The 21,843-nt window shown below is 39.9% G+C and overlaps 1 protein-coding gene across 3 annotated transcripts in view; it reads right to left on the reverse strand.

The window, feature by feature from the left end:
• Positions 1–21,843, reverse strand: part of C3H11orf54 (chromosome 3 C11orf54 homolog) — a 24,989-nt gene continuing 3,146 nt past the window's right edge. Inside the window, exons 2-9 of one of the 3 annotated variants that reach the window (XM_075589959.1) lie at positions 16,058–16,164; positions 14,992–15,090; positions 12,284–12,357; positions 9,424–9,525; positions 5,348–5,524; positions 4,629–4,778; positions 3,159–3,275; positions 1–2,554 (exon numbers count right to left, since the gene is read on the reverse strand). In XM_075589959.1, the coding sequence (XP_075446074.1) occupies positions 2,381–2,554; positions 3,159–3,275; positions 4,629–4,778; positions 5,348–5,524; positions 9,424–9,525; positions 12,284–12,357; positions 14,992–15,090; positions 16,058–16,115 (951 nt within the window). In that variant the 5' untranslated portion in view covers positions 16,116–16,164 and the 3' untranslated portion in view covers positions 1–2,380. Of the gene's footprint in view, positions 2,555–3,158; positions 3,276–4,628; positions 4,779–5,347; positions 5,525–9,423; positions 9,526–12,283; positions 12,358–14,991; positions 15,091–15,903; positions 15,984–16,057; positions 16,185–21,843 lie in introns of those variants that run through there. The other 2 variants (XM_075589960.1, XM_075589961.1) reach the window with 2 other exon arrangements.

Raw genomic sequence — 21,843 nt, forward strand, 5'->3', positions numbered from 1 at the left:
CATCTCACACATTTCTTTATTTTAATATACAGCGAAGGGGGGGGAATAAATCATAAAACCAAAAGACAAGAAAATAATTGTATTTGTTGTGCATCATTTAAACACCATCAAAATAAAAATATTACTTGCAGTTTGCAAATTCCCATGATCGGTTTTGACAATTCATCCTGCTAATAAACTGAAAAGACTTCTGATAGCCCAGGAATTGGACTATATGATCGTTTTTTAATTCAGTGATTGTTATTTCAACTAAAACAAAGTATTTAAGTAGGAAGGAAGTACAATTCATTTGGGGTACAAAAAGGCACAGGTACAGTATTGACCGCAAATATGGTAGTGTGTTATTGAATATTAATTACAATGATGTGCATCTGTTACTTTTCCCCCCACAAAGTGTTTGAACCATTATGATAGCATAAGTACCTAACCTCAAAGTGTATTCTTATGGTTTGTAATGCAGTTTGACGCAAAGGATCGAAAGGACCCTACTAGATTGCACTCTATGGTTGTATGAGTATACCGATAATAGTATGGATGGTAAAGCCACTTAGACCCTACTCCTTGGAAAGAGTCTATTTAAAAAAAAAACAATAAAATGTTATTACATCCAAAAAATATATGTGACATTGGTGAGATAAGTATTAAAATAACTTCAAAAATCCCCGTAGTGGAGTTGTAGGAATTTCCTGTCGTACAGAAAATATTGGGTAAATTAATTCAGTTATATTTACCTAGAGACTAGCGATTTCGTACGCTTTTACTCCTAATGTGAATCTACATACTATTTATTCAGACACACACAGATATGGATGTGATGCCAATTTAAAGGGTTAAATATACCATGACAATCTGCCATACCTGCTCCAAAGTGGCAATTCTGTGTGTCATAATAGAATATTAATAGTACTGTACAAACACCATCAACACACTGAGATTAGGACTACTGCTTAACCCTTCGATATAAGAAGTACATATATACACAACAATAACTGAGGTACACTGAGTACCCCACCAGGGACTCTGAATGTGTGTCCCAAGATTTATCTAGGGTCACAAACAGCCTACTAATATACAATGGAGGTGTTTTCAGGTCGAATTTGGAAACAAATTTGTATACATTAGTTCCATCTGGATGCCGCAGTAGTGATTTGGGTCAATAACCAATAAGGTTAAAATACGGTTAAAATACATGTAATTTACCCAATTTTTTCTGTACGACAGGAAATTCCTACAACTCCACTAATGGGATGTTTAAGTTATTTTAATACTTATCTCACCAATGTCACATATTTTTTGGATGTAATAAAATGTTATCGTTTTGTTTTTTTAAATAGACCCTACACCTTGAAAAGAGTCTACGTGGCTTTACCATTCATACTATTATCAGTATACACATACAACCATAGAGTGCAATCTAGAAGGGTCTTTTCGATCCTTTGGGGTCAAACAGTTACACAATGATATTTACCTACACTGCACCATGGTTAATTACTAAAAAGTGTATTAGGAGAGCAGAATAGAACATATTTTTGGTTTGTAATGCAACCAAAGTTCCTCATGACATGATTCATATCGGGGTTCCTGCTGGTGTTTGACATTATATTTTCCAGAATATACATTTTGAAGGGTTTTTTTTTTTTTTTTTTAAAGGTTTTTTTTATAGTTAGGCATCGCTCCTAATTTAAATCAGTTCCAGGGGCATGACCCTGAAGAGGATGGTAGACCTCTCGATGGATGGGTCAAAATCTAATATGCATATTTCATTAATTCCTTCAGTGCCCCTATATCCATCTGTGCATGTGTGCGCATATAGAATTATATACTTTATTTGATGCACTTTATCTAAATGTATTTGGTTATTGTTTCAATGTCGTAATGTAAACATTGGCTTACAGCCTCACCATTGGCTAATAGAGCGGTTAGCCAGTTCTATGGAGGAAGGTTAGGTGTGTTGGAGGGTGGGGAAAGAAGGGACGGTTGTTCAGAATAGGTACCCCAGGGAGAGAGGTTAGTTATGCCAGGGGAGTGGGGTCAACCCCTTGTATGCCATAGCAGTTATACTGCTGTGACATACAATGAGCAATTAGGTAGCTAGTTAGCAGTATTAACCATAGCGGACATGAAGGCATGGGGCCGTTGTGGATACTTAAGCCAAGATTCCCAAAAAGGTTGCCAAGCTTTAGCCTGCCTTTACTCCCCTTCATATAAATGGGAACCGAAATGTGCTAAAGCTGATCACCTTTTTGTGGATCTAGGCCCAAGGGGCGAGTAATCTTTATTTATTGATTATGCTAGGTATTTATTGCATATCAATATATACCTGGCATGTTCGGGATTGGAGTTGAAATAAAGAAAAAAAAAACAGAGAATCAGGCTCAACCTAATCTCTCCCAACCGTATGAGTGACAGATGGTTTGTCAATGCGGTAGACAAACTCTGCAGGATGGAAGTATCCCAAGTACTGTACGGTCTCCGGGGTTGTGTCAGTATGGTAGTGCCCTCCTTCTCCGTGGTGACTGAAACAATGGGTGTGCTCCAGGCGCAAGTCCAACCCCTGTGATCACAAAGAGAATAAGGGAGGAAGGGGAGACAATGAGCAAACAGTTCAGAGACTGGGTTTTCTTCTTTTCCCCCCAAAATGACAATGTTTTTCTTTTAACATTAGTTGAATGCATACTCAAATGTTGCTCCTCTTGGTCCTGTCAGTTTCTCTCTACATGAATTATTCCTCCAACCAGTATCGTGCAGTAAAGGCAATATCGTCAAATGTGAAAACCCATTTTAGAACCCAGTGCCGCCTTAGCGTAATATAGGGCAACTTTATCCCAATCTGCCTGAAGTATTCAGAATAAAAAAAAAGTCTGAGTGAAGAGGATCCGCCGTGGAATGGTTAAAGGTGCAGTTGTTCTATGCTGCCTATGACCTCTATATATAAGCGATGTCTAGAAAAGTTATATAAATATAGAACTCATTTTAGCCTATTAATCCTCTTGCTCATATTATTCTGAACTAAACAATGCATTAGACCAACACTGTTGGTCAAGATCAATCATCAATACAAATATAGTAATAAGAAACATGTTAGGATAGATAGGATAGAGATACACACACACACACACACACACACACACACACACACACACACGTAAAGGACTTACGGGGTCATGAGACACAAACACTGATTGGCAAATCAGAGGAGCCCTCATCTCGAAAAACTTCAACCAGCGATTTACATCTTCGTCATTATTTAAAGGACAAGCAGAAAATTCTGGGGGCTGTGTTTGTGAAAGAGACTTTCTTTGGTTAGATACAGCAAGCATTTGCCTTCAAAAAAGCCAGTAAAGGTGCAAGGGATGTATACAGGTTATCTGTGAATAAAGCTTATTGCGATTTTTACTGTAGCCACTATTTTTCCCAATAAAATGTGTTTGATGTGATGTTAACAGCCACTGTAGTGGCTGATAGAAGCCCTGGTGATTACTGTTGGGGGTAATCCAGAGGGCAACATTTCTTTCTTTGGGGACCATTGACAAGTTACCATGTACAAGCTCAATCAAACCACCAATAGCAGCAACCTACTGGTATTCAAATTGCATCAGTGAGGCAAGGTTAGGTCTCAGGGAGCTAGCAATAGAGGCTTAAGAATATGCTAGTGACTTTCTCCAACCCTACAGCAAACAGCTTTTGGAGTCTCCACATAATATTTTTTTCTGGGCTCATTAATCCCACCTTTTAACTGAACATTTGCTTTACTAGAATAACTGAAATTAACATTTCTTAATGCTGTATGCAAAACTGGTACTGTACTTATTACTGTCATCATGATTTCCCAACAGAAATATGTATATGAGTACATACAGTATGACACATTAATATTCTAATTTTGTCTTGCAGGTACAAATTTGGAATCTGTGTGTTTGTTTTATTTATTTTTTGTGTTTACGTGAAAATGTGGGATCCATATGGACTGCTAGTTTGGAGTACGACGTGACAAATATTTATGAGCAGTCTGAAATTTGTATTTCAATTTTAGTACAAAAAAGAAATTGTGGGATGTAGTATTGACAATTCAGACTATATTACTATTAGGTACACAGGGTGCCGAAGAGGTGTTCTGTGCTGGGTCAGTTCCCAACTCCAGTCCTCAAGGGCCAACAACAGATCAGGCTTTAAGGATATCCCTGCTTCAGCACAGGTGGTTCAGTAAAAATGACAGCCACTGATTGCTTGAGCACAAGTGTCTCAATCAGTGGTGCAGTCATTTTTACTGAATCACCTGTCCTGAAGCAGGGATATCCTCGGACCTGTTGAGGGTTTTTGAAGACTGGAGTTGGGAACCACTGCTCTATGGAGATATAGGGCAAAGAATTTTGAATATCACTCAAGACATCCAATTCTAGTGTTGTCACAGCACCTTGGCAAAAACAATCCAAATGAGTGGTGCGGACTACTAGGCGTTTCTTATGTGGAACTGCATTTTGTTTAATTAAGCCTGATATGTCATGATACCATGTTATGGTTTCATAGCATTAGTCATATTTTGGGCAAATAAATGTTAATTAATCACTGAAGTGATCCCAAATGTACCTCCCCAAAAAAGTAAACAATTGTTTTCATATCCAACTCACCATGATGTGAAGTTTTGCTTTCCCCTCTTGCAGAATAAATGTTCCACCCATTCCCACAGATCTATCCCCATAATGCTCCAGCAAGGTTTTCTTCATACAGCTTACAAAGTTATCCTCCCCTGTCCTTTTCTTTACATTCACCTCAAGGACCTGCAATAATAACAAGTGTTAGGAATCATCATGAAATTGGGCACCAATTTCAGCATTGACATTAATATTCAGAATACAACTCCATCTCTTTTTCGTGAAGGATAGAAGACATTGGCTGGTGTATTCCTTTACTGTTTAATGTGAATGTACATTCTATTACACTAATCATAACAAACTTTACATTTTTATACATTAAATAGGGGACAGGGTGGCATTGCTTTATATACGCTACTCTATCAGTGCTCATAATAGATGTTGGTAAATCAAACAAAGAAGTGCAGCTTGGGCTAACGGTCACGTTATCTTAGTTTGGATTGGTCAAATTGTTATGATTGTATAAAGATATAGTCTAGCTGCTAATGCATGTCGGTGATATATAACAAAATGCTTAACATTGCCAAACAAACGCCCTCTTTTCAGACGGCGAGCCACAACACAGATGTTCCAGTCTGGGCTCATATTTATTAACACACTTACCCATTTGGAACCAAAAACAACATTACTAATTTCACACAGAAATTTTACAACTCCCCTAAGAAAATATTATAAAGCTGTTGGGGTATATTTACCTTTCCTGGTTTCCCTTCACTGGCATACACGTTGGACAGGAGCCCAAAGTCACAATCGCTGTATTTATCACTATATTTTTCCAACAGACAGCCGCCATCTGCTGGGTTGATGTGAGCAACATAATTCCCATTCACAGCCGGAGTGGTTGTACTCTCTGCTTGCACTGAGAAGATGAGCTGGAAAGGAAACATTACAGCGTGCTGAAAATATGACATGACAATGTGCTGCTGGTCCCTCTGGGAATAGAGGAGTTATAAAGTACACTTCAACTAACCCAGCCTGATTTCTACTTTGTCATCATCATCATGTGCTTTACATTGAGATCCGATGTGCAATTCTCTACTGCAATCCCTTTTTACAATAAGAACCAATAAAACACCCTAGCAATCACAATGATCCACAAAAAAAGTACAAAGAAAATGTTTGTAGGGATATGCTAGAAACCACCAAATAGCTGTGAGATAGAAGAAGCCAAAATACTTTTGCAAATGGAGATGGCATCAAAACTAGGTCATGTTTGCATAAAGGATGATTTTAATTATCCAGACAGGGGCAATGAGATTAGCATTACAACAAAAGGAAACAGGTTTCTGGGGGTGCTTAAAGACAATTACATAACTCAAATGATTGAGGAACCAACCAGGAGAGGGGCAATACTAGATTTGGTCATATCAAACAATGTAGAAGTAATAGCAAATATTCAAGTCTGGGAACATTTGAGAACCAGTGATCATAACATGGTCTCATTTTAATTAAATAAACAAAAAATATTATACGGGTTAAACAATTTAAACATTTTAGAAGGCAGATTTTAATAAACATGAATAATCTAGACTGAATACATTGGGATGATGTTTTTGCATGGAAAAATGTGGAAGATAAATGGGAAGTCTTTAAAACATTGTTAGAAAAGCATACTCATACACCCTTAATTAATAAATATAAAATAAATAAGTCTAAAGAAATGTGGCAAATAAAAAGGTAGGGAGGAAATCGAAAAGAAGAGGAAGGCATCTAGATTTACAGTCAGAAGGGACGGAGACATCGTATCAGAATGATAAGGAATGTAACAAAAATTGCAAAAGGGCAATCAAATTATCAAAAATGGATAATGAAAAAAAGGATTGCAACAGAAAGCTAAATCAACTCTAAAAAGTTCTTTAAGTACCTTAATAACAATACTATTAGAGAATAAAATATAGGACCCTCAGTGTGAGATGGGCAGGCAGATTATTGGAGAGAAGGAAAAAGCCACGGTATACATTCTTTGCCTCTGTATTTACAAAGGAGAAAATTGCAAAAATAGTGCCACAGGAGGAAGCCACAACCTCTATCAATACACAATTGGTTAACTAAGGAAAAAGTGCATAGGCGGCTTGATAAAATTAAAGTAAATAAGGCACCTGGCCTTGGTAAACTACAAAAAAAAAAAAAACGAGTGGCGCTCTACACTCAGAACGTTTAAAGGTCTCAGTGAATAAAAGTGCCAGAACAGTGACCAGTGACAAATCAATGTCGATCTCTAAACAGTAAGTGAAGTGTAGCTAAAGTGATTAGTGATATCCGTGTTCAATACACAAAAGAATATAACATACAATAGGTGTTAACCTCCACTCAACCCTTATAAAGACTATTCCAGCTGTCTTCCCAAAACATATTCTCCAAAAGGTAAGGGGAGGGGGGGAACACACCATGTGAACAGAAGAAAAAAAAATCTACATAATGCAATGTTACTTGTAACATAAATGGGGAAATGTGTGATGTAACCTTCAAAGTTTCTACTCGGAGTGACCCTCACTGCCACCGGGCACTGGAACACTTGTCCTGTCTCCCACTCCCCTTTCCCTCCTTCGGCAACCCTGGCGATGTGATCGGATCTTGGACCCCTGCTTTTCAACTTTTTTATTAATGGTTAATCAACTTGAGGTTGGCAGAGAGCAAAGTCTTCCATCTTTGCTGATGACACTAAGTTGTGGTCTATTTGACCAAGGTAGTAAAACCAGAGCAGGATGTGATTTCTCTCCAAAAGGACATGGATAGATTGGAAACTTGGACACATAGATGGCAGACGAGGTTTAATACAGATAAATGTAAAGTTATGCATTTGGGAACAATAATAAACAGGCAACTTACAAATTAAATGGAGAAAAATTAGGTGAATCTTTGGAGGATTCAGGAGTGCTTGTATAGTGCCCAATGTCATGCAGTAGCTGCAAAGGCAAATAAGATCTTATATTGTTTTAAATGAGGATTAAGGGAAATAAACAATGATGCCCATCTATAAAGCATTAGTAAGACCACATCTTGAATATGGAGTACAGTTTTGGTCACCACTCCATAAAAAATACATTATAAAACTAGGAAAAGTGCAGAGAAGAGCCAACAAATTAATAAATGGGATGGAAAATCAGATTTATGAGAGGCTAGATTTGTTTACATTAGAAAAAAAACACGTTTAAGAGGGGAGATAACTACAGTATATACAGATATATTTGGGGACAATACAAAGAGCTTTCAAAAGAACCCAAGGGCTGTTCAAAGGACACAGGGTCATCCATTGAGGTCAGAGGAAAGGAGATTGCATCAGCAGCAAAGGAAAGTGGTCTTTACAGTAAGGGCAGCTACAATGTGGAATCCATTACCTATGGAGACTGATGGCAGATACCATACATATCTTTAAAAAATAATTGGGCAACTTTTAGAAAGGAATGATATACAAGGATATACCAAATAAGTAAACATGGAAAGGATGTTGATCCAGGAAGTAATCTGATTGCCATTACAGGATTCAGGAAATAATTTATTGTTACCCTTATGAGATATCATTGGATAATGTTTCACTGGGGTTTTATTCCTTTGGATCAATACACTGTAAATACAAATATAGAATGAGTATCTCAGTCGTCTAAATTTAGCATAGGTTGAACTTGATTGACATGTCTTTTTTCAACCTCATCCACTATGTAATTTACTAAAAGCAGGTGCTATTCTGCAACACAACTTTTGGTGCCAAAAGACACTTACCACTTTCACTTACCCCTAGTTTGGGTAAATATTTTATTATTTAATACTGGATATTGTGCTTTTCCCAGCTAGAGTTTTTAGAAATAAATCTGTAAAACTAGAATACATGTCTCAAATCTGTCAATCTCGGTGTAGCCCAAAACATTGCCTGTCCAGATGCTTTTCCAAATAAATTTGTAAAAATTTCATCTACTTCTTATCCAAATACGGGTTATGCACCCTTGAGTTTTGTTATTATGTAATTGTGAAGTACAGGCACTTGTGTTTTTAAAACAAGTGTTGGAACTGTTGAAATAATAATGTTGGAATGGACAGCAGTGTTCGGAATCCATCTTGTCTGTTTTGTTGTCTCTCTCATGCATTTCTTCATGCTGTGTTCCAGAACTCATTATCTGTGTGTGGAAGAATGTGCTTGTTGCGAGTTTCGTTATCAGTTAGACCCACAAGGCCAGTTGTTTGGCTCAACGCCCAGAAGTACCAAATCTCCAATTATACAAAATAATTGGATAAAATGTATCTTTTGTATTTTATTATATTTTGATATTTCTACTGAGCTGTGTTAACCCAATTTTTTTATTGGTAAGTGACCTCTCAGATGATAGGCTTTAGAATAGGGAGTAGCCATTTATATTCTGCCTAGCTACTTATGTTAGACAAAGAAAATCAAATGTGTATAAAAAGCCTGCTTGGGCCCTCCCCTTGCGGAGTCGTTTGTTGACCCTCCGGTATGATCATGCAGTATACTATGCAATAAACTACTCATTATCTACGACCCATGTTTGCAAACGACAGAACCCTAAGAAAAGAAAATATAATTTCAATCTAAGCTACAATAAGCAACACACCCTGGTTATAATTGACATCAAATCACCATAGTTTCTTCCTGATCTCTATTTGGAAAAAAAAAAAAAAAAAAGCATCAGAACTCTACTCTACTATGAGTCTCCCACAGAAAAATAGCCCTGGATGTAGTACTCACTACAACAAAAACTCAGCAGTTATTCAATGTAACTCTGCAGTTGCACAGGTGAATATTACAATGTTCACTAACCTCCGCATTCAACCCCATGCTTCTGTGGGACGCTGCTCCCGCACCTAGAAAGTACGCTCCAGGCAGCTCAATCTTCTTTGCCACTGTGTTAATATTATAAATCTGTAGAAAGAAAAAACACAATGATCAGCTTTGTTCTTTAAACATTTTTACAGTTTAAGAACGGTAGCTTGTACATACAAATAAGTACAAAATAATTAGCCCCATATTTACTAAGCGGTAAAGACACCTTCTGGCACAGAAAGAATGAGCCATTAGGTGTCTTCCAGAGGCATCTTACATCATTGGACTGCCTTCTACATCTGGTCTTCAGTGTCACAGGTATACTTCCCACCTGAATGAAGTGAATAAAAGTGTCTTGCGGTGATAGTCACCAATTCCTCTACTTTGAGATGAAAGAATGAATAAGTACGTGGTAATATAGCTCACGGAATTTATTAAAGAAGGAGGAGTGTAATTGAAACCAGTTTGACCTTCAGGGTCAGCTCCTTTTGACCTTTGACAAGTCACTTCTTCTCCCTGTGCTCCAGGCACTAAAATTTGGACACAGTCTGCAGTTCCCAATCTTTTAATAACGGCCAATACCTTTGAAAATTTCCGTTGACTACACAGAACTGCAGCTTAGCTATCCTATATGGCTAACAATATTATCAAACAAAAAAGACAAATTCCCAATGGTACATCCAATATGACAAAAAATATATAGTTAAATACTTATCAGTCTGTCTTCTCATAAGTAAGGGTCACTTAGTTAAACTCTTTGGCCGAAGCGTTATAAGCCTGCAGCCATGTCACGGCATGACCACTCTGCAGGTTTTAACACTACGTGCGAAACTTCTCATTTACCGCTGCAATGGAGGGACAAATGTCTTAATAGACCCAGTCTACCACAGGTGCATGAAAAAACCTGCTACTTAAAAAGTGGGGATGCGTGTGCTTAGTGTTTGGTGACCCCTCCTCCCTGGGTTTAAGCTCACCCCTCTCCAGTTTCTTTTACAGTATATGTTTTTTAAGTAGCAGGTTTTTTCATGCACCTGTGGAAGACTGGTCTATTGGGGCATTTCTCTCTTCATTACAGAGGTAAATGAGAATTCTCACAGTTAGGGCTAAGACCTGCAGAGTTGTCATGCTGTGACGCGGCTCCAGGCTAAAACTTTGGCCAAAGATTTTAACTAAATGACCCTTACGTATGAGAAAACGTACTGAAGTATTTAACTATATAATTTGTCATATTGGATTTAGCATTGTTTTTTTGTTGTTGTTGTCTTTTGTTGTATACATTTGGCCACACACAATAGTACTCCTTTTGACACAAATGTATGACATGGCGCGGTGCGTTTTGGGTTTAGAGATTGCGGGGATTGTGTATGTTTAACAATATTATCACTCACGTAGGACAAATATTCTAAACATGCTTATCTATTGCACATAGTTCACATAAAGCAATGCAACAGTTACACAACATTTTGTAGTTAAATACATTTAAACGTCTAGCAAAACAATTAGTGTGTTGAAGACTTAGTTATTTTTTTTCATATATTTTATGTCATGCACACTGTATGTAATTAGACTGTTATTTTGCTACTTTGTTACTTTAATGCAATACTTTTTGTCTCAAATCTTTTGCGACATGGCGCCTTTACTGTATGTCAAATAACTTAACATGACCAAAATTGTTGTAACTGTTAAAGAAGCCGTCTGTCGAAAACAATGTATATGTATTGTAGATAATCTTTATATCTACCAGGGTTATTCCTGTGGACATGATTCTCCTAACTTTCCAAGTACAGAAATGATTAACCAGCAAAATAGGACAGAAAAGTGCACTTTCCTTGTCCACACAATATTTTGTTAAGCACAAAAAATCCCATTTAAAAAAAAAATTTTTAAAAATGACTTTGCAATGAAGCAAACTCACTGAGGCCCAGATCCATCAAGCTCTGTTACGTCACGTTAAAGGAGCAATCCATTCATTTCTGGTCCGGAGACCCCCTGCTTCCAGAGATACTGGCCTTCGAAGGGGCTGCCGTTATCGCCCTGATTCTTTAAAGCTCCCGCATCACCTTGGCCAATAGGACGCTACACAGGGTGACGTCACAGCTTCATATTGGCCCGTGGGGCGCATGAGCTTTGAAACGCTGAAATTACGTGAACCCTACTAGGCGAGCGGCTACCGGCACCCACTACAGATGGGAGTATCTCCGTCAGCAGGGGATACCCTGAGCTAAAATTAATGGGGTTCAGCTCCAGAGACCCCCTGCCCCAATCCCATGTTTAAAAAAAAAGTTCATTGTTTAAATCTCTAGCAAATTTGCCTGCTTTGATTTCTGCTTTAGGATTAACTTCATACTGTAGGTCAATCACATAACATTAAGGCAGGTTCTCAGTGTTAACTATAATGGACGTTAGCGCTACTGACATGCAAAAGTAAATGAGGCATTATCTTATTCCATATTCACACATATTACGGTTAACACATGGACTTAACATTAGATTACTGCGGTCCTACTTAAGCTTGGCTTTACTCAGATCCACACCCTGAAATAGAGCTACTGCCGGTCTTGGGTGGTTAGTTATGATTTAACTAGCATAGCGTGTTATTACCCTCTCTTTTCTTTCTCAACTCGAGTTAAAGACCTATTTCGGGGTCTGGATCGGAGTAACGCCAACACATACTTAAATCGCGTTACTGGAAGCCAACCCAACATTGCACTAAAATAACGAGATTTTAAGCTTAAGTCAACAAAATGTAAAAAGGCCATCTTTCATACAATTAGCTATAAGGGTACGCGTTCACCTCAGGAACATAACACGCCTTCTTGTTTTCACAAGTGTAAATCTAGCGCTCAGTGCAACTCACTTTGTCCAGGCGTGCAGTGGGCACCAAGTATGGGACACCACCTACATCTGCAATCCTAGGCTTCCCGCACAGCCCTGCAAGGATGGGAAAGAAATGGTCTGCAAGACAAGTACCGTACAAGGACCCAACATGGCAAAAGAAGCAGTGGGAATGGTCTACAGCGTAGAAATTAAAAGGATTGCCGCAAGGTGGAGATGAGATTACAGATATATATATAGTTAAGATAGATATATTAAAAGGGTGTCTTCTGCACAGGATATATAAGGTGAATGAATGTGAGCAACAGTTCCAGCTAAATCAGAATACTCCATTCATTAAAATTCCATACATCACAGTTACTGTAAGTAGAAAGATAACAAATCTGTCAGCACGGCTGGTTAAAACATTCTGGGGGGTTTCCATTGAAATACTGGGGTACTGATGTCAATAGGAATTTCTGTGCTATAGTGCCACAATCAGCCCTATCACCGTTTATTGAATGACCCCCCTCACCCCACATTGACTTAATCTTACATCTCGGATTTAAAATGCATATATGAGGTGTAAGTGCCAAATTAATCAATTTACAGGCATCCTCCAACCAAGTCAGTAAGTGGTTCTCCAATACATTTTAAATTGGCTGGTAGAATTTTAGCTGCCGCACCGTTTTTGTTTGGATTTGTGGTGGCTGCGGTATTATTATGTTTATTATAGAACAGAAACAGCCTCAACTGTTTATTACAAAACTCAATTTTTTTGGGACAGATTATTCAGATTGGAGTGCACTTGGTGACATATCAAGCGCTTTACTCTTTTTGCTCAATATATTAGGCCCGCCTAATAGTAAGCGCGACGGCGACAATGCGAAATATAACTTTTGCTAGCGGCGACAGTGACGTCACCCGTCACGGACACTATACGCGCGGCCTAAAGGCGCATTCCACATTACCTTGTGTAGTGCTATGCAAAGACTGTGGCGCTAGCCAGCAGAGAACAGAGCGGTGATTGAATATGGTGCGGATGGAAGCTCATGCGCAGAAATATGCATTTGGGGATAATTTGGAGATGTCCCAGGCATGGTACAGGCATCCGAGACACTTACTGTATACATGTGTAAACATCATCTCTAATTAGCTGAGCAAACAGTACACACTTGTACAATTATTATAATGGATTCCATATATAAAACCAGATGCAAAGAAAGAAGCACAGTGGTCCTGAAACGTGGCATCTTCAAACCATGAACCTATGTAATGTCATTTGTTGCCGTTGGCCTTTTCCCTCTGGAGAAGTTGTAACTTTTCTCTGGCTAATATTTACCTTGTCTACTTTCCAAAACTCTGGTGTTTATTTATTGGGAATGCAAATGTTCACCTTGTCTTTACATTATACATATGCATCAGAATATCAAGCAGAATGGGGCCACGCACTCAGGCAAATGTAAAACTACAGTAAAACAGAGAAAAGGGGTTTTTTTTCCACTCATCTTTATGTCAGTGTACCACGGCCTTGTACCGATTTTGATGCATGTGCATCAGTTTGCTATTTGGCGAGTGTCAAAATAAGGAGTTACCCAAGGAACAGATTATATAATGATGCATCACATTACGTTCCTATCTGCCAGGTCTGATGTGGATTAAAATTACTTGATATTTATACATATATATTTAGGCACTGTACCGTGTATGAGTTTCACTGGATGTGCTAAAAACTGAGCTCTGTCTGTGTTTTATGTTCTGTCTCTGATTTTAAATATATATTGCCATGCTCAGTAGCACTCCTCTGTGACACTCATATGCTTATATATATGTTGTGGTTATTTTGGGGGTTCAATAGGAGCTTGTTAGGTGTCCAGTATGTTTTACAATTGTTGTTCAGCTAGTCTTGGCTGATTGGAGGGTGGCAACCTCTTACCTAATTGTAGCTCACCCCCTCCCACATTTAAATGGTTAAGGGCTCACTCCATAGCATCTTCCACTCAGGGGAACTTGCTGGCTTGCAGTATGGTTGTGACAACTCTAATACAGAGTGCTTTTCCTGGTAATGTACAGGTTATTAAAAGCTTCAATCAGACTTAGAACTTTGCAACTAATATTGACAGATTTACTATAAATCATTCTTCCTGTTACTACACAGGTTATTAATAATTTATATTAGCATTAGGGACCCCTGATATGTGGTCTGCCGTGCAGTTGGCTCAGGGGCTTACAACTATTTTGGCCAAAAATTTTAAACTAAAAGACCATTTTACTTGATATTTATACATATATATTTAGGCACTGTACCGTGTATGAGTTTCACTGGATGTGCTAAAAACTGAGCTCTGTCTGTGTTTTATGTTCTGTCTCTGGTTTTAAATATATATTGCCATGCTCAGTAGCACTCCTCTGTGACACTCATATGCATATATATATGTTGTGGTTATTTTGGGGGTTCAATAGGAGCTTGTTAGGTGTCCAGTATGTTTTACTGATGTGGATTAAACCTGTTTGCTCAGCATGCTGCGCTAGATGGAAGCGCTTTACATATGACGCAACAGAGAGCAAATTATAGAGCAGTTGTGCCAAAACATTAACTAAATGAATAATGGTTACACTTGACATGCCTCACATTTTTTTCGGATTCAACGTAGCTTTTAGTGATGATCTGCGGTTTCAACTAAGTTCAGCCATTATTTGGTGGATTAAAATCTGAAACATGCAAATAGTCATGAAGAACGAATACATTACCTTTCACTGGAAAACCAAAAGGCTTGTGTGTCAGATCAGGGCAGTCTACAACCGAGACGCGGACTTCTGCGTAATTCTTCTGCAATCCGCTCTTCAGGACTGTAAACAATGTAGCATAGCAGAAAATATACAAAAAAAATCTATCAAAAGCTATAAACTTTCTCTGGGACCCAAAAGCATCTCGGACAAAAGTGGCATTACAGTGTGCATTTTCTGTCATGTTTTCATGCAGGCAGCAGTTGGTTAGCTTTCAGGAAATGGAATGACCTAAGCTGCCAATCGATCCGTTCTCTCGTGATCGATCGGCAAAGATCCTGCTTCCCTGGGTACGCAATATGGCTGCTTATTTCAGAAGAGGAAGGAAGTGCTGTGCCTTTGTCAATGTTTGCTATAGCAACCCAATGAAGCTTAATACATTAAAACTCATTAAAAGGGAATAAAGAGGGAGGGTGGGGGGAAGGAGATAAAAAAAAACAGTACGTAGCTAATACTACACACTGATTTATTAAAATAATACACAGGTTTTGAATGTATTGCTCATTGTGAGCAGGGAAAATACCACCCTGCTTTGTTAATAAAGGCATTGCAAACATGAATCAGTATTTCAAGGCACTATTGAATGATTTGGAAAGTTACAAAACGATCTAGGAGAGGAGTCCTTTGTGACCGTATTGCTATGCAATTGCGGGTCTCACGTTTGTTTTAGTTTCCCTAAAAATAGTAAATTTCTGCCTTTGTATAATGGTTTCTGGCTAGCCCTCTGTCACAGCTATGTCGTGTGGGATATTATGCATGCTTCCACGCATAAAGAATTAATGAATAGCCTTTTTCAGTGGACAAATCGTTTAAGCACAAAGCAGATTTTCAAATGGACAAAAATCGATCCAATATTGTGCTGCAGTTGCAAAATACCTCTTACAGCAACAGTTCACTTCCCAGTTTAGGGCAGCAATGCATTGTGTTAATCTTGAAATAAGCCTCCCCAGACACTACTGTAAAAGAAAGCACATGTATATTTAAGAACTACTATCATCCTCTTAACACCAAAGGGAGCTGCTCGCCTCACCCTCAGACAGCTCCTCCAGAGATGGAAAATGGAGAGGACAGGTCTCCGTTTCAGCCATTCTTCTTCTTCACTGATGCAATCAACTGAACGATTAAATACGACCGCTTCTAAAAGAGACCAAAGTGCACTGAAATGAGACCACAGCAGCTGACCTGTTAATGAATACAATCCTTGAATTACTGTAAAATATTAAGTGTTATTTTTAATATAGTGCTGCATCAATATGCAACTTTGTGTAGCGTACATAAATGGTTAATAAAATGTGAGAAAACAAATCAGGTGCAGGTGATGGCACAGGAGAGTTTGAGTAAAGAACATGTAAATGTACATACATACACTGTATGTGTGTGGTGTATTACATTTTACAAGGTTTTGGAAGCTTTTTTCCCCCCCATTTTAAGCTTAACTACTTTTGAACCATTTTTGCATTTTTTTTTCAGAAGCTTTTAAAATGGCTGCAGTTTTTTTTTTTTTTTTTTGCATAGCAAGCAGTGGTTGCTAATACAATAATGGAAAAGAATAGATTGCCGAATATGTGTAGGAGTAATGTAGTTATACCCATCCAATTTCTGATGCAGGGCGTTAATCTTAGTAAGAAATCCTCCCGGTTGGGGTGAAAGCGCCGCACAGCCCAATAAATCGATGAAGGCTGATAAGTGACTTTAAGACATCTTTATTGACATGAAGTGCAAGCGGATCCTCTGACGCGTTTCAGCCTATCAGGCCTTTGTCAAAGAGTGATCCGCTTGCCTAAAAAACATCTAGTTATAGGGTGTTTTAATTGCTTCACCTGTTCATACAACAGGTGTCAATCATCACGCCCCTAACAACATTGACGTCATATAAAACATGGTATGAGTAACAAAACTAAAACAAAACTATAAAGTGACCAGATCATCATTGCCCAAGATCTAGAAAGTGACATGATATCCAAATGTATTAAAGCAATGTATTACTGACTGGGTCACATTAAAAACATAAACATACTGTATACACTTCATGTCTTAGTTAAACAATATATATCAATAAAGTACCCATGAATTTGAGTGTAGTAAATGTTCAAAGACAGTATGGTGTGTATACATCAAGAACAATAGAGTCTTCAAAGGAATATGACAATTGTGATTAATTTAGCAATAATATAAATGTTATAATCGGTTTTTATATGTAATGACAACAAACAATTTGTAAAAGGAAAGATGACATGACCAGGATGAAGATGAAAGGGGAGAGAAGGGAGAGGGGAGGGGGAGGGGGGGGGGAAGGGGGAGAGAGAGAGGGAGGGGGAAGGGAGTGGGAGGGAGATGGGGAAAGGGGGAGGGGGGGTGTTGGGGAGGGAAGGGGGGGTGTTGGGGAGGGAAGGGGGGGGAGTGAAAGGGAGATGGGAAGGGGAGGGGGGGTGTGAGGGAGGGAAAGGGGGGTGTGGGGAAGGGGGGAGAAGGAAAGGAGGGGGAGGGGGGGAGGAGATGGGGGGGTATGTGTGTGTGTTGGGAGGAGTGGGGAGGGAGAGGGGGGGGGGGAAAGGGGAGGGGGAGGAGGGGGAAAAAGGAGGGGGGGGAGGAAAGGGGAAAGGAAGCGGAGAGGGAAGGGGGGGGAGTGAAAAAGATAATTTATGATGACAATAAAGGACATAAATGAATCAATCGTGAAGAAAATGTTTCAGTTCCCACTCAACATTTAAACCGAATGGTTGCAAAGTGTTCAATGAGAAAATCCATGACATTTCTCTTTTATTGAGGCGATTAAGCCTGTCTCCTCCCCTTGCATGAATGGAAACATGTTCTATACCAAAAAATGTAAAGTTTTGTAATCCACCATACGGACATTGTACAAAGTGTTTAGCTACTGGGTGGCAAAGATCATGTTTTTTAATCAGTCTGATATGTTCGGAGATTCTCACATTCAAAGATCTGATTGTTCTACCTATCTGTATTTACAACCGCATGTAATTACATAAACAACATGAGTGGTTTGGCAATTGATGAAAGTATTAATTCTGTGTCTGCTGTTAGGTAATTGTGTACGTACTCTTTTGGTTGGAGATGCATATTTACAGCACTTGCAAAAAACCACATTGAAAAAAACCTTTTGGTATTTCTTAAACTTGATGTTTTTGATTGGAACATGCTTCTGGATATGGAAGTGGCTAATGTGTTGGCCTTCCTAAATGCATAAAGGGCGTTAATCTTAGGCTGAGTCCATGGTGAGGGAGACCGCGCGGAGGCATCCGCACGAGGCGCGATCAGACTTCCTTAAGGCAGTGATCGCGCCCATAGACCGTGCGGGCGCACGCGGGCGGAGGCAGGAGGGGGCGTGCGTTGTGCATGAATTCAGTCGAAACTGATTTCTTGGCGCAACACGCGGGTCATGTGAACTTCCCCAATGAGGGCGAACCAGCTCCGTGACGCTCCACGGAACGCCCCTCACGGCCCGTCCACCATGTCCAGGGAAAGCACCCCCTTTCCCACAGCCTCCGCACGCCCGAAGGCACCATGGCCCGGGCCTTTCAGACATTGAAAGTTACCCACGATACACACTGTGTGCTCATTTGCATGTCATCCCTTGCTGCAGTGGAAGCACTGTATGCTGGGAGATAATGGTGAAAAGTCGGGTTGCAGACCTGTCTGAGACATGTGATATTTTAATTTCCAGGATAGGAAAAAACTTGTACAGAAATCCATAGGTTTTTTTTTTAATGCATTTCTGCACTTTGTTTAAACAGAATGATTACTATATGCATTTACAAAGGGGGTTATGTATAAAGGTATGCCAAACATACTCCAAAGAGCAACTAAAGGCACCGCATTGAAAAAAAATTGCCTGCGTTTGGACCAATGTAAGAAACTAGTTAAGCATCTTACATTTGACCAAGATCCTTAGAGCATTCTGCACCAAACGGCCCCTTCTAGTAGCTGTGAGCAGTGCATTTCCCTGCGAGAACTGCCCTTTTCTCATCGATTTACATCTTGCCGTATTCCAAGAGTTCTTGTCACATGTCCAAACCAGGCAATAAGGGCTGTTTGTGAAGCAATTTAATGCTGGCTCTGCAAATATGTGCAGCATGCCGACAATGTCTCAATCTCGCAAATCTTGGCAATTCACTTGTATTCTAGTCAAATCCAAAAGGCAAAAACGGTTTTCCCTGTACTTGTCTCCCTACTTATTGACATTACTGCAAATATTACTGCTTGAGGAGTTGAAGGGCCGATGTGATGCAAAGGGCCTTTAAAAGCACAATCCAAGCGCTTTTTCCCCCCCACATGCTCAGCTCAATATGTCATGCTTCAAACTCAGTTTGGGGAGTCGGTGCCTTTCCTCCCGGACCCGCTCCTTCAGCCCAATTACTAACCAAGTGTACTTGCTTTACATAATAGAGTATTAATATTTCAACAGTGATTGTTCCTTTTGTTTATAAATTTACTACAGGATACACCGTGTATGGACCTTTACTTTAGCATTGGCTGAAAGACATGTTTGGCATCAAACCCTTACAAGACTATAAAATGATCTACTATACAAACTTTTGACATGGTTTTAGAGTTGAAGAGAGAGAGAGAGAGAGAGAGAGAGAGAGAGAGAGAGAGAGAGAGAGAGAGAGAGAGCGAGAGAGAGAGCGAGAGAGAGAGCGAGAGAGAGAGAGAGAGCGAGAGAGAGAGAGAGAGAGAGAGAGAGAGAGCGAGAGAGAGAGCGAGAGAGAGAGAGAGCGAGAGAGAGAGAGAGCGAGCGAGAGCGAGAGCGAGAGCGAGCGAGAGAGCGAGCGAGAGCGAGCGAGAGAGAGAGCGAGAGAGAGAGCGAGAGAGAGAGCGAGAGAGAGAGCGAGAGAGAGCGAGAGAGAGAGCGAGAGAGAGCGAGAGAGAGCGAGAGAGAGCGAGAGAGAGCGAGAGAGAGCGAGAGAGAGCGAGAGAGAGCGAGAGTGTTTTACCTTTTTCTCCCTGTTGCAAAAGGGTTAGCTGCTCAATGTCTGGGTGCTTGCTGATGAATCCTGCTCTACTCACACTGGGACCTAGCGATTACCATAGGAGACATACTGTAGGTGTGGCCCAGTATTTATCACAAAGCTACTGAGAGAGTGGGGAAAACCTATGATCCACTGTATCATTGCTGCTTTTGTCACCCTCCCTGGCTGTCACACTGTCCCTCTTTTTTTTTGTCATGACCTCCCTCTTCCTGTGTGCATCTGATTGTACATTTATTTTGTGTTCTTTAAATATGGAAATCTGCTCTTTATTTATTGCTGATACAAGTTATTACAATGTATTCACTAATGTACATCAATTATATTTAGGTATTCCAGTTTCCGGTGTTTATAGATTTGTAAAATCTGTGGTGGTGGGGGCTTACTTTTCATTTTATTACAACAAAAAAAGGTTCATCAGTTTTAAAAACTGAAACAAATTGACACATTTGAATTCAGTGTCTCAGTGCACGTCTAAGGATGCGCTTATAGTGCTGGCAACGCGACGTCAGGCTGCGGTCGCTGGGAAAATTCAACATTTAGTCGACTTCCAGCGATCGCGACCAAGCTGTCGCTGCATTGCGCTTATAGTAAGCGTGACGCGACGGAGGCAATGCATGTGTTTTGACACAATGTCGCATCGCTGTCGCTGGCACTATAAGCGCAGCCTAAGGGGGGTAAGAAGATATAGCTCTTTTTGAGGGTACTGCTAGGGGGTGTCAGCTGGATATGTTAACCCCTTTTACATACACAGTCGCATGCACACAGGAAGTAGCATTCGTGACACCCATCTTCAGGTCTTTTGGAATAACGCCTGTTAAAAATAATGGCATGCTTTTTATGGGTGTAAAAAGCTAGTTAACATCACATTATTTGCTTTAGTGAATACTGCGTTAATATTAACGTGTGTTAATTTGGGTAACTAACTAAAATAGGCTTGGAGGGCTTAGTAAACCTGGGCCTAAGGCGGAGTTTATAATCCTGGCTACAGTGACCCGTGACGTCACTCGTCGCGTAGCAAAAGTTATACTCTGGGACTGTGTGCGATGTAGCTGTCTGCAAGGGGCAGTGACGTCAGGCAGGGGGAAGGCAAGAGGGGCGGTGTGATTGGCTTGCTGCAAGTCACATGGGGCTTCTGTAGCTGCAAATATTAAAATCTCTGTTAGAGATTTTGGTTGCTTTGCCGCTGCTCGTCGCGCCGACTGTGTGCGGTCGCTACGGACTACATTGGGTTGCTTTGTAGCTGCAAGCCGTCGCCAGGACTATAAACTCAGCCTTACAGTGCAGGGACTTAATCAGTAACATGCATACATAACCATAATGTAAAAATATATCAATCCAGGGGGCACAGCAGCATTTCCCCCCCCCCCCCTGCACCCCTTGTTCCAGTCCCCATGCCCTAACTTTAATTAAATACTCTGAACTCTTAAGATGCTGTTTGAAAGATGAAAGTATTCATCATGTTCCAGCTGCAAAATGGAGCCGCAATTACAACACAAGGGCTGTGTATAAAAATACACATTTTTATATGACCCTGTTTATATAGAACAGAACTGGTTATTTATTTTGTACTATTTCAACACACTGATGTTTGCTATGCAGTGTGGCTTTCAACAGAAAACCTTTATGTAAATATTGGCTGCTGTACATTTTCCCTCCGGATCAGAACAGGACAGCTAAGGCTGCGCTTATAGTGCCGGCGACGTCAGGCTACGGTCGCTGGAAAAATCAAATTGAGATGACTTCCAGCGATCGCAACCAAGCCACCGCGTCGCGCTTACTATAAGCGCACACGAAGGCGGCAATGCATTTGTTTTGACGCGTCACTGTC

The sequence above is a fragment of the Ascaphus truei genome, chromosome 3, assembly GCF_040206685.1.
Source record: "Ascaphus truei isolate aAscTru1 chromosome 3, aAscTru1.hap1, whole genome shotgun sequence".
Lineage (NCBI taxonomy): Eukaryota > Metazoa > Chordata > Amphibia > Anura > Ascaphidae > Ascaphus > Ascaphus truei.